This window comes from Pristiophorus japonicus, chromosome 15 (genome assembly GCF_044704955.1).
Source record: "Pristiophorus japonicus isolate sPriJap1 chromosome 15, sPriJap1.hap1, whole genome shotgun sequence".
Lineage (NCBI taxonomy): Eukaryota > Metazoa > Chordata > Chondrichthyes > Pristiophoridae > Pristiophorus > Pristiophorus japonicus.
The window spans coordinates 12140625-12154523 of NC_091991.1; the positions used below are offsets into that span (position 1 = coordinate 12140625).

Here is a 13899-nt window from a genome sequence, read left to right on the forward strand (position 1 = left end):
TGAAACCCAATAATATTTCTATTTGCACTGGTAATCTGTTTCACATATTTACCAGCCTTTTAGTAAGCAGGTAACTCCGGCATTTACTATTTTCTTTCGTTGTCCTTAATTTGTAATTATAACCCTTTATATTTCCTGCTTACCTGGATCTAATTTTTCTTATAACCTTTTTTTAAACACAGGGTGTAAATACCTGTTCCTGCTCTTTGTATCTCCCCCCCTTGCCACTGCAATACACAGACATCTGGATCACCCAGACACCCCCTGCCATTCACCTGGATCACACAGACACCTCCTCGCGCCCCCCCCACCTCTCCAGCTCACCTAGATCACCCAGACACCCCCTCCCTCCCACAGGCACCCCCACCACAGTTTACCTGGATCACACCCACCTCCCCAGCTCACCTGGATCACCCCTCCTGCCCCAGCTCACCTGGATCACCCCCAACCCCCCAGCTCACCTGGATCACCCCCACACCAGCTCACCTGGATCACCCCCCCGCCCCAGCTCACCTGGATCACCCCCACACCAGCTCACCTGGATCACTACCCTCTGCCTCCAGCTCACCTGGATCACCCCCCCTGCCCCAGCTCACCTGGATCACCACCCTCTGCCTCCAGCTCACCTGGATCACCCCCCCTGCCCCAGCTCACCTGGATCACCACCCTCTGCCTCCAGCTCACCTGGATCACCCCCCCTGCCCCAGCTCACCTGGATCACCACCCTCTGCCTCCAGCTCACCTGGATCATGCCCCACCCCAGCTCACCTGGATCATGCCCCACCCCAGCTCACCTGGATCACTCCCCCCAGCTCACCTGGATCACCACCCTCTGCCTCCAGCTCACCTGGATCACCCCCCCAGCTCACCTGGATCACCCCCCCAGCTCACCTGGATTACCCCCCCCCAAACTCACCTGGATCACCCCCCCCACAGCTCACCTGGATCACCCCCACTCTAGCTCACCTGGATCACCCCCACTCCAGCTCACCTGGATCACCCCCCCCAAGCTCACCTGGATCACCCCCACCCCCCAGCTCACCTGGATCATATCTACTCCAGCTCACCTGGATCACCCCCCCCAAGCTCACCTGGATCACCCCCACCCCCCAGCTCACCTGGATCACCCCCACTCCAGCTCACCTGGATCACCCCCCCCCAGCTCACCTGGATCACCCCTCCCCAGCTCACCTGGATCACCCCCCCCCAGCTCACCTGGATCACCCCCACTCCAGCTCACCTGGATCACCCCCCCCCGCTCACCTGGATCACCCCCACTCTAGCTCACCTGGATCACCCCCACTCCAGCTCACCTGGATCACCCCCCCCAAGCTCACCTGGATCACCCCCACCCCCCAGCTCACCTGGATCACCCCCACTCCAGCTCACCTGGATCACCCCCCCCCCAGCTCACCTGGATCACCCCTCCCCAGCTCACCTGGATCACCCCCCCCCCCAGCTCACCTGGATCACCCCCCCCAGCTCATCTGGATCACCCCCACTCCAGCTCACGTGGAGCACCCCCCCTTCCCCGCAGCTCACCTGGATCACCACCCTCTGCCTCCAGCTCACCTGGATCACCCCCCCCAGCTCACCTGGATCACGCCCCACCCCAGCTCACCTGGATCACACCCCACCCCAGCTCACCTGGATCACCCCCCCAGCTCACCTGGATCAGCCACCCCCCCAGCTCATCTGGATCACCCGAACCCCCAGCTCACCTGGATCACCCCTAAACCCCAGCTCACTTGGATCACCCCTAAACCCCAGCTCACCTGGATCACCCCTAACCTGCAGCTCACCTGGATCACCCCTAAACCCCAGCTCACCTGGATCCCCCTCTCCTCCTCCTCACCTGGATCACCCCCAACCCCCAGCTCACCTGTGCTGGCCTTCCTGGAGCTGCGGGACATGCTGAGAGTGACTTGCTGCCGGAGTCGGAAGTTTTTGTCGTCCAGCTGGAGCTGGGAGCGTTTGAGCCTCTCTTCGGACGGGAAGGCCAGGCTGGAGTCTGCGAGCAGGTCCCGGGCCAGTACGGTGCGGATAAAACCCCCAGCGCTGGCTGCCATCACGGCGTCTGTCCGGGGGCCAGCGAGCGGTGTGTGAGGCCGGCTCCCTGCCCTTGTTTTTGCAGCCTCTCTGCCCCCGCCTACAGGTGCCCTTGCAGGGGGAAAGGTGTGCCTGTGCAACATGTAGTCCCACCCCGACACAATGCTCAACCAACATTGCAACACTTCCTCGTTGCACAGCCACACTGCTTCCTCCCACTGTGACTGCAATTTGCATCTTGCTGCATGTTGAGTTTATTATTGCAAACCTTATTTCAATAATGAGTATCATCATGAGTAAAAGGGAGAGAGGACACAGAATTCCTAAATTGCATTTAGGAGAACTTTTTTTTTTAGAGAGTGCTTAGCAAGATAGGTGGGAAAGCAAGTTGTGAGGACGCAAATAATCTACAAAGGGATATAGAATGGCTCCGTGAGTGGGCAAAAAATGGCAAATAGAGAATAATGTGGGAAAATGTGAGGTTATCCACTTTGGTAGCAAAAATAAAAAAGCAAATTATTATATAAATGGGGAGAGATTACAAAATGCTGAGGGATCTGGGTGTTCTTGTACATGAAACACAAAAAGTTAGCATGCAGGTACAGCAAAGAATCAGGAAGGCAAATGGAATGATGGCCTTTATTGGCAAGGGGGATGGAGTATAAAAACGGGGAAGTCCTGCTACAACTGTACAGGGCGTTGGTAAGACCACACCTAGAGTACTGCGTGCAGTTTTTGGTCTCCTTATTTAGTGCGAGTCGGTCTGGGAGGGCGACAGTTCTGAAGAGGACAACTGGATTGGACGTCACCATAAACCAGGTCGGTGATTGGAGCGTGGACAGGTACAGCAGGAGCGGCGAGGTCAGGGTGAAGGAGCGCGAGAGATTGCAGAGCGACGTGATATGGGCTCACAATAGGCGTGAGTTACGGGGCTCAGAAGAGCCGAGGGCCCAGGGGGCAGCACGGGCCCAGCCCACACTGCGATACATGTGTGCGCACTAGGTCCATGCAGCAGAGCAGGTCTCCAGTCGCCTTGGGTAATCCTTGCCACTGGACCAAGACCTGGCTCTGTCAAACCCGTGTGGTGGCTGGTGTGCAACGGCCACCCCACGTTAAAAAAATCCACCCACAGACATCTTCCGCCCTTCAATGTGTAGTTCGAGATCTGGAATATTAGGTCCTTCATTGAAACACCTGTGAACTCATCCCTTTTTGACATGGAAGCAAGTCATCCTCGATACGAGGGACCGCCTAAGAAGAAGAATATGTGCTGACTGATAGGACGGTGGAAGCAGATTCAGGAATAACCTTTAAAAGGGAATTGCATAAATACATGAAATGGAAACATTTACAGGGCTGTGGGGAAAGAGCGGGGGAGTGGGACTGATTGGATCGTTCTTTCAGTGATCCGGCACAGACAGGATGGGCCGAATGGCTTCCTCCTATGCTGTAGGAGTCTCGGCATTGAGTGAGGTTTTGCCAGGCTGCTGTTAGCTTCTGGATTAATTGACCCCAGATACCTGTTGTGTCAACCTGGCCTCAATCTATCTGTGCCCTAAACTGCTGCATTTGTGGAGTAATCTGGACAGAGAGTTTGGGACATGGAAAACGTTCAGGGGAAACTCCCATCGGATGTTGAATGAAAGAAACAGGCCCGATGGTCGTAGATAAGGTGTGTCTACGGTTACAGTGTGGAGTACAGGAATGTAAACTTAGGATGATAGCAGATTTAAAAAAATATGTTAGTAAAGGATGAGATCAGTGCACCAGTGAGAATAAAATTGGCTCAGAAGATCAAATATTGAATCAATTTGGTGGAGATAAGGAATAATAAAGAGATAAAGTTGCTGGTGGGTGTAGTCTACAGGGCCCTAACAGTAGCTACACTGTTGGATGGTGTATAAATCAAGTAATAACGGAGGCTTGTAATAAAGGAACAGCAATAATCATGTACAATTTTAACCTTCATGTTGATTGAACAAAGCAAATTGGCCAGGGTAGCCTTGAGGAAGAGTTCATAGACTGCATCCGGGATAGTTTCCTTGAACATTATTGTCATGTACCCTACATGGCTACTGTTGGTACTATCTTAAGGTGTGCCACCAGAGGGCACAGCAGTGGGAGACTTGTAGGTTACCTGTACAGGTGTGCCTGGCCTAGTATAAAAGGCAGGTCACCAGGTGTGATCCTCACTCTGGAGTTAACTAATAAAGGACTAAGGTCACTACAGTTCAAGTACAACACGCTGCCTCGTGGAGTCATTGTTAGAGCATCTAAGGACACAACAACTCCATTTTAGATTAAAAGAAATAAGTTAGTAAAGAATGAGATCAGTGCGCTAGTGGGAAATGATATTGGCTCAGAAGATCAAGATATTGAATCAGTTTGGGTGGACATAAGGAATAATAAGGGGATAAAAGTCGCTGGTGGGTGTAGTCTATCTTAGATCTGGTACTGTGTAATGAGACCAGGTTAATAAATGATCTCCTAGTAAAGGATCCTCTAGGAATGAGTGACCATAGCATGGTTGAATTTCAAATTCAGTTGGAGAGTGAGAAAGTTGGATCTCAAACCAGTGTCCTTACGTTAAACAAAGGAGACTACAAAGTTATGAGGGCAGAGTTGGCTAAAGTGGACTGGGAAAATAGATTAAAGTGTGGGGTGGTTGATGAGCAGTGGCAGACATTTAAGGAGATATTTCATAACTCTCAACAAAAATATATTCCAATGAGAAGGAAAGACTGTAAGAGAAGGGATAGCCATCCGTAGCTAACTAAGGATGGTGTCAAATTGAAAACAAGGGCATTGCTCTAGGGAAAACAGGGAATCGGGATAAATGGGTCATTTTCCGGTTGGCAAACAGAACTAGGGATCTGTGCTGGGGCCTCAACTATTTACAATCTATATTAATGACTTGGATGAAGGGACCGAGTGTAATGTAGCCAAGTTTTCTGATGATACAAAGATGGGTGGGAAAGCAAGTTGGGAGGAGGACACAAGAAATCTGCAAAGGGTTACAGACAGGCTCAGTGAGTGGGCAAAAATTTGGCAGATGGAGTGTAATGTGGGAAAATGTGAAGTTATCGATTATGTATTTAACCCCTTGTAACCTGCATCACACCTGACCACCAGAGGGGTCACCTGTTGGAGTCCCAAGGGATTTCAGCATCCCTTGGGAGCACAGTATATAAGCAGGCCACCCACGAGGTACCTGCACTCTGGAATCTTATTAAAGGAGCTAAGGTCACACTTGCTCACTGCATACAGTACTCAGTCTCACCATTTATTAAGAGTGTAACAATTGGCGACGAGGTAACAAACAATCGTGCGAAAATGCAATGATCATTCGGCATCCTGGAGAAGTTCTCAGAAGGAGGCGATTGGAAGGCCTTCGTGGAGAGACTCGACCAATACTTTGTGGCCAACAAGCTCGAAGGGGACAAGAACGCTACCAAATGAAGGGCGACCCTCCTAGCTGTGGGGCAACAACCTATGGCCTCATGAAGAATCTCCTGGCTCCGGCAAAATCAACAGAGAAATCCTACGAAGAATTGTGTACGCTGGTCTGGCAGCACCTAAATCCTAAGGAAAGCATTTTGATGGCGAGATATCGGTTCTACACATGTCAACAATCGGAGGGCCAGGAAGTGGCGAGCTATGTCGCCGAACTAAGGCGCCTCACAGGACATTGTGAGTTTGATTCCTAGAACAAATGCTCAGAGACTGTTTTGTACTGGGCATCGGACATGAGACAATCCTTCATCAACTGTTGACTGTAAAAACTCCGAATCTGAGTAAAGCCATAATGATAGCCCAGGCATTTATGTCCACCAGCGACAACACTAAGCAGATTTTGCAGAACAGAGCAGTTTCAGTCAGTACTGTGCAGAAAGTAACGCCGGTTTTAAGCAGAAATGTACATGGCAGAACATACACGCCGGTTGCTGTGGCCCAACTTCAATTGAGCCAGAGTCCGCCATCATCTGTTAATGCGAGGCAGTTAACACCCTATTGGCGCTGCAGAGGTGATCATCGGCCCCATCAATGCCGCTTTAAGCACTATGGCCCCAAGTTTCGTCCTGCGGCAAAAACGGCGCACCTCCGAGCTGGGCGCCTGTTTTTCGCGCCGAAAACTGCGCCTAAAAAAAAGTCTGATATTCTTGAGCTCCCTGAGCTCGATGTCTGCTTGGCGCGGCGCGCTCTTCGCAGCCGGGGGCGGAGCCTAAAACTCGCGCCGATTTTCTAAGTGGCAGGGGGCGGGTACAATTTAAATCAGCCTTCGTGGTGCCGGCAACCCTGCGCGTGCGCGTTGGAGCGTGCGCGCACGCGCAGTCTCATACAAACAATGGCACTCGGCCATTTTTTAAAATACTGCAGAAAAAGTGACGATTTGTTTCTTGGACCCCTGCAAAGGCTTGTAATTTAATTTTTTTTGATATTTCTGTGTGTGAGGGAGTGCTTTTAGCAGCACTGCTGAATAAATTACCTGCTGAAATCAGTGAGTTCAGCTTTTCACTGCTAAACTTGCAGAACCGGTGCTGCATTGGTGCATGCAAATTAAGGACTGTGTGTTTGGAGAAATAAGAGTGCCAATTCAACTTTGCAATAATACGTGGTGTTGACAATGCAGCACCCATTCTGCAAATTTAAATATAAAACTGTCGATGTGGCTGCCTCTCCCTGTCCAAATGGCCTCAGTCCCCCTCACAGCTCAAAGGCTGCTGCTGTATCTTCGGCTGCCGTTGAGCCACTGACGCCGCCCCTAAAGCGTGGCCGAATGGCCTCAAGCACCATAATGAGCTGCGTGTGTCCTGCGTTGATTCTTCGGCTGCCGGCCAGCCACTGACGCCGCTGATATCTCATGGCCGAATGGCCTCACATCGGTCCGCTGATTCTTCGGCTGCCGGCCAGCCACTTACGCCGCTGATATCTCATGGCCGAATGGCCTCGGGTCCGTCCGGTGCTGCTTCTTCGCGGCCAGCCACGAAGAGAATGAAGGCCTGCCTCAAGCACCGCAGCTCAGCTCGAAGCTTGCTGCCGCTGCCGTCGAGACACTGACGCCACACCCCTGCCAGTCTCCAACATGAAAGGCCTGCCTGAAGCTCAGCAGCTCGAAGGCTGATGCTATTTCACACAGGTAGGAACATGGTTTATTTAATCTTTTCTTTGCTTAGAAATTTTTATTCAGGTTGGATTTATTTGTATAATATTTGTATAAGTATAACTAAGGATTGATTGTAGAATTTAATGACTTCCCTTCCCCCCCCCCACCTCGTTCCCTATGCCTAATTTGTAACCTACGCCTGATTTTTTAAAGTGTAGACAAGGTTTTTTCGAGCGTACAAAAATCTTCACTTACTCCATTCTAAGTTAGTTTGGAGTAAGTTTTCACTCACGAAACTTTGAAATCAGGCGTAAGTGGCCGGACACGCCCCCTTTTGAAAAAAAAATTCTGTTCCAAAGTGAAACTGTTCTAACTGACTAGAACTGGAGCAAACTAAATGTCGAGAAATCCGCTTTCTAAGATACTCCGTTCTACACCAGTTGCTCCTAAAAATCAGGAGCAAATCATGTGGAAACTTGAGGCCTATGTGTGCAATGGTTGCAGAACAATGGGACACCTCCAACGAATGTGCAGGCGAGATGCAAACCCTGCAAACCACCACGTTGGAGAGGAAGATCGATCCACAGTGGATCAGACTGAATTGGAAACTCATACTGAGGAGGCAGAAGTATACAGGGCACACACGTTTATGACGAAATGCCCACCAATAATGTTGACAGTTGAATTGAACGGCATTCCAGTATCTATGGAGCTGGACACGAGGGCAAGTCAGTCCATAATGAGTAAAAAGGCTTTCAACAGGCTGTGGGGAAAGAAGACATACAGGCCTAAGCTCAGCCCATTCACACCAAACTAGGGACTTACACCAAGGAACTAATCCCTGTAATAGGCAGTGCTGAAGTCAAAGTCTCCTATGATGGAGCAGTACACGAACTCCCGCTGTGGACTGTGCCAGGGGATGGCCCCACGTTGTTTGGCAGAAGCTGGCTGGGGAAAATCCGCTGGAACTGGGACGACATCCGAGCGCTTTCGTCCGTCGACGACACCTCATGTGCCCAGGTTCTAAGTAAGTTCCCATCATTATTCGAGCCAGGCATTGGAAGCTTCTCGGGGGCGAAAGTGCAGATCCATTTGGTTCCCGGTACGCGACCCATCCACCACAAGGCTCGGGCGGTACCATACATGATGCATGAAAAAGTGGAAATCGAGCTGGACAGGCCTCAACTTGAAGGCATCATCGTGCCGGTGGAATTCAACGACTGCGGTACTCAAGGAGGACGGTACGGTTAGAATTTGCGGGGACTATAAAGTAACGATTAATTGTTTTTCGCTGCAGGACCAGTACCCACTACCCAAGGCAGACAACCTATTTGCTGGAGGGAAGACGTTCACCAAGCTGGACCTGACCTCGGCCTACATGACGCAGGAGCTGGAGGTGTCTTTGAAAGACCTCACCTGCATCAACACGCACAAAGGTCTGTTTATCTACAACCGGTGCCCGTTCGGGATTCCTTTGGCCGCAGCGATCTTCCATCGAAACATGGAGAGCCTGCTAAAGTCAGTTCCTTGCACAGTGGTCTTCCAGGACGACATATTGGTGACAGGTCGGGACACCATGGAACACTTGAAGAACCTGGTGGAGGTTCTTAGTCAGTTGGATCGTATGGGGCTCAGATTGAAATGCTCGAAGTGTGTTTTCCTGGCACAGGACATTGAATCCTTAGGAAGGAGAATCGCAGCAGACGGCATTAGACCCACCGACATCAAGACAGAGGCCATCAATAACGTAGAACGCTCCGCGACCACAGAACGTGACGGAGCTGCGGTCGTTCGTGGGACTCCTTAACTATTTTGGTAATTTCTTACCTGGGTTAAGCACCCTGCTAGAACCCTTACATGGGGAGACCACTGAGTATGGGGTAATTCACAAGAGGCTGCCTTTAAGAAAGCCAGAAATTTATTGTGTTCTAACAAACTGCTTGTCCTGTATAGTGTTAGCTTGCGATGCGTCGTCATACGGGGTCGGGTGTGTGTTACAACAGGCTAATGATTCGGGGATTTTGCAACTGGTTGCATATGCATCCAGGAGTTTGAACAAGGCCAAAAGGGCCTACAGCATGATTGAAAAAGAGGCTCTGGCGTGCGTTTACGGGGTAAAAAAAATGCACCAGTACTTATTTTGTCTCAAGTTCGAGCTTGAAACTGACCACCAGCTGCTCATATCGCTATTCTCGGAGAGCAAAGGGATTAATACCAATGCCTCGGCCCGCTTCCAAAGATGGGCGCTCACGCTGTCGGCATACAACTATGTAATCCGCCACAGACCAGGCACAGAGAACTGCGCTGATGCTCTCAGTCGGCTAACATTGCCCAGCACCGGGGTGGAAATGGCACAGCCAGCGGACTTGCTCATGATCATGGAGGCATTTGAGAACAAGAAGTCCCCCATTACGGCCCGCCAGATCAGGACCTGGACCAACAAGGATCCTTTACTGTCCTTGGTAAAAAAACTGTGTCCTCCATGGGAGCTGGACCAGTGTCCCACTGGAGATGCAGGAAACGATAAACCCGTTCCACAGACGCAAAGACGAGTTGTCCCTGCAGGCGGACTGTCTTTTGTGGGGCAATCGCGTGGTCTTGCCCAAGAAAGGCAGAGACACATTTATCTGCGAACTGCACAACACCCACCCAGACATCGTAATGATGAAAGCCATAGCCAGGTCTCACGTGTGGTGGCCTGGCATCGACTCAGATTTAGAGTCATGCATTCGCCTGTGCAACATTTGCTCTCAGTTGAGCAATGCACCCAGAGTTTGTGGTCATGGCTATCCAAACCGTGGTTGAGGATCCATGTAGACCGTGCGGGCCCATTCATAGGTAAAATGTTTTTGGTTGTCGTGGATGCTTACTCAAAACGGATTGAATGTGCAATAATGTCTGTAAGCACATCCATGGCCACCATTGAAAGCCTACGAGCCATGTTTGCCACACACGGCTTGCCCGATGTCCTAGTCAGCGACAATGGGCCGCGCTTCACCAGTGCTGAATTCAAGGAATTCATGACCCGCAACCGGATCATCTGCCCCGTTCAAGCCGGTGTCCAATGGCCAGGCAGAACGGGCAGTTCAGACCATCAAGCAAAGCTTGAAATGTGTGTCGGAAGGCTCCCTGCAGACCCAGTTGTCCGGAGTGCTGCTCAGCTATCGCACCAGATCCCACTCACTCACCGGGATTCCCCCAGCTGAGCTGCTCATGAAAAGGACACTTAAAGCAAGGCTCTCTCTTGTTCACCCTGATCTCCATGATCACGTGGAGGGTAAGCGGCATAAACAAAGTGTGTACCATGACCGCGCAAATCTGTCACGCGATATTGAGATCAATGATCCTGTGTTTGTGCTCAATTATTGACATGGTCCAAAATGGCTCACTGGCACGATCACAGGTAAAGAGGGGCATAGGGTGTTTCAGGTCAAACTGACCAATGGACAAACGCACAGAAAACGTTTGGACCAAATCAAATTGCGGTTCACCAACAGCTATGAACAACCCGAAGAGGACGCTACCAACTTTGACCCTCCAACACACACACACACACACACACAAGTGGCAACTGACATCATAGTTGACCACGAAACCGAACTCATCAACCCCAACAGCCCAGTGAAGAACTGACCAACCCACCCACACCAGCATTTGTTCCGAGATGATCGAAAAGGGAGTGCAAAGCCCCAGATCGTCTCACCTTGTAAATAAGTGTACTGTTGACTTCACGGGGGAGTGATGTTATGTATTTAACCCTTTGTAACCTGCATGACACCTGACCACCAGAGGGCCCACCTGTTGGAGTCCCAGGGGATCCCAGCATCCCTTGGGAGCACAGTATATAAGCAGGCCACCCACGAGGTACCTGCACTCTGGAACCTTAATAAAGGAGCTAAGGTCACACTTGCTCGTTGCACACAGTACTGAGTCTCACCATTTATTGTGAGTATAACAATATCCACTTTGGCAGAAAAAATAGAAAAGCAAATTATAATTTAAACGGAGAAAAATTGCAAAGTGCTGCAGGACAGAGGGACCTGGGATCCCTGTGTATGAAACACAAAAAGTTAGTATGCAGGTACAGCAAGTAATCAGGAAGGCAAAGGGAATATTGGCCTTTATTGCAAGAGGGATAGAGTATAAAAGCAGAGAAGTCCTGCTTTTGGTGAGGCCACACCTCGAGTACTGCGTACAGTTTTGGTCTCCGTATTTAAGGAAGGATATACTTGTATTGGAGGCTGTTCAGAGAAGGTTCACTAGGTTGATTCTGGAGATGAGGGGCTTGACTTATGAAGCTAGATTGAGTAGTTTGGGCCTATACTCATTGGAGTTCAGAAGAATGAGAGGTGAACTTATCGAAACATATAAGATAATGAGGGGGCTCGACAAGGTGGATGCAGAGAGGATTTTTCCACTCATAGGGGATCTAAAACTAGGGGGCATAGTCTCAGAATAAGGGGCCCCCCATTTAAAACTGAGATGAGGAGGAATTTCTTCTCTCAGAGGGTTGTAAATCTGTGGAATTCTCTGCCCAGAGAGCTGTGGAGGCTGGGTCATTGAATATATTTAAGGCGGAGATAGGCACATTTTTGAGCGATAAGGGAATAAAGAATTATGGGGAGCAGGCAGGGAAGTGCAGCTGAGTCCATGATCAGATCAACCATGATATTAAATGGTGGAGCAGGCTCGAGGGGCCAAATGGCCGACTCCTGCTCCTATTTCTTGTGTTCTTATGTTCACCGTACTTCGCTGGCAAGGCCAACATTAATTGTCCATCTAATTGAATTGGGATAAATTGAATAATCTGTCTGATGGATTTTAAGATACAGACATCATGTGCAATGTTGGAAATGGATATTTTTCAAACTCAAAATCCTTTGAGTTCTCTGTACCCTCCTCCAGCCCCGCAACCCCCGAGATGTCTGCGCTCCTCTAATTCTGGCCTCTTGAGCATCCCTGATTTTAATTGCTCCACCACTGGCGGCTGTGCCTTCAGCTGCCTGGGCCTTAACTCTAGAATTCCCTCCCTAAACTTCTCCGCTTCTCTCTCCTCCTTTAAAACGCTACTTAAAACCTGCCTCTTTGTCCAAGCTTTTGGTCACTTGTCCTAATATCTTCTTATGTGGCTCGGTGTCAAGTTTTGTTTGAAAATTGGAGCTGTGAAGCATCTTGGGATGTTTTACTACGTAAAAGGCTCTATATAAAGACAAGTTGTTGTTGCTTTGCTCAGAGAGCCATCGGAGTGCTGGGGATAGGGTAGATTTAATTAATGGCATATTTATTCCTGAAATGGAAGAAAGTGTCTTAAAAAATTAATTCCTGAGATGTGGCGTCGTTGGCAAGGCCAGCATTTATTGCCCATTCCTAATCGCCCTTGAGAAAGTGGTGGTGAGCCGCCTTCTTGAACTGCTGCAGTCCGTGTGGTGAAGGTGCTCCCACAGTGCTGTTCGGAAGGGAGTTCCAGGATTTTGTCCCAGCGACAATGAAGGAACGGCGATATATTTCCAAGTCAGGATGGTGTGTGACTTGGAGGGAACTTGGAGGTGGTGGTATTCCCATGCGCCTGCTGCCCTTGTCCTTCTAGGTGGTAGAGGTCGCGGGTTTGGGAGGTGCTGCCGAAGAAGCCTTGGCGAGTTGCTGCAGTGCATCTTGTAGATGGTACACACTGCAGCCACGGTGCGCCGGTGGTGGAGGGAGTGAGTGTTTAAGGTGGTGGATGGGGTGCCGATCAAATGGGCTGCTTTGTCCTGGATGGTGTCGAGCTTCTTGAGTGTTGCAGGAGCTGCACTCACCCAGGCAAGTGGAGAGTATTCCATCACACTCCTGACTTGTGCCTTGTAGATGGTGGAAAGGCTTTGGGGAGTCGGGAGGTGAGACACTCGCCGCAGAATACCCAGCCTCTGACACGCTCTTGTTGCCACAGTATTCATGTGGCTGGTCCAGTTAAGTTTCTGGTCAATGGTGATCCCCAGGATGTAGATGGGGGATTCGGCGATGGTGATGCCGATGAATATCAAGGAGAGTAGGTTGGACTTTCTCTTGTTGGAGATAGAAAACGGGTAATAATAGACCGGTTAGCCTGACATCAGTAGTGGGGAAAATGTTGGAGATAGTCATTGCCTGGCACTTGTGTGGCGCGAATGCAGTCCAAGCTTGAACGTTGTCCAGGTTTTGCTGCATGTGGGCACGGACTGCATTTCTGTAGGTGTTATGTAGGGTTAACAGCTGTTTAAAACGATCTTCATTTATATAACAAGACCCACTTGTATCTTATATATAAAGCCTTTACCACAGGAAAACGCCTAAAGGTGCTTCACACGAGCGTTATAAAACACAATTTGACATCGAGCCACATAAGGAGTTATTAGAGTTCTGACGAAGGATCATCGACCTGATACGTTAACTCTGCTTCTCTCCACAGATGCTGCCTGACCCACTGAGATTTCCAGCATTTTCTGTTTTTATTTCAGATTCCGGATTCCGCAGTATTTTGCTTTTGTGTTGTGTTGTAAGAAGATATTAGGACGGGTCGTTTTTAAGCAGTGTCTTAGAGGAGGAGAGAGAGGCGGAGAGGTTTAGGGAGGGAATTCCAGAGCTTGGGGCCCAGGCAGCTGAAGGCACGGCTACCAATGGATGGGCGAAGGAAATTGGGAATGCGCAAAAGGCCAGAATTGGAGGAGCGCAGAGATTGCCGAGGGTTGGAGGGGGTTACTGAGATAGGGAGGGGCGAGGCCATGGAGGGA

The 13899-nt window shown here is 50.1% G+C and overlaps 1 protein-coding gene across 2 annotated transcripts in view; it reads right to left on the bottom strand.

Moving 5' to 3' along the window:
• Positions 1-2199, bottom strand: part of LOC139280605 (plakophilin-2-like) — an 87284-nt gene extending 85085 nt beyond the window's left edge. For both annotated transcript variants that reach the window (XM_070900154.1, XM_070900153.1), the window contains exon 1: positions 1883-2199. In XM_070900154.1, coding sequence (XP_070756255.1) covers positions 1883-2192 — 310 coding nt within the window. In that variant the 5' untranslated portion in view covers positions 2193-2199. The remainder of the gene's footprint in view (positions 1-1882) is intronic.
• Positions 2200-13899: the final 11700 nt, after the last annotated feature.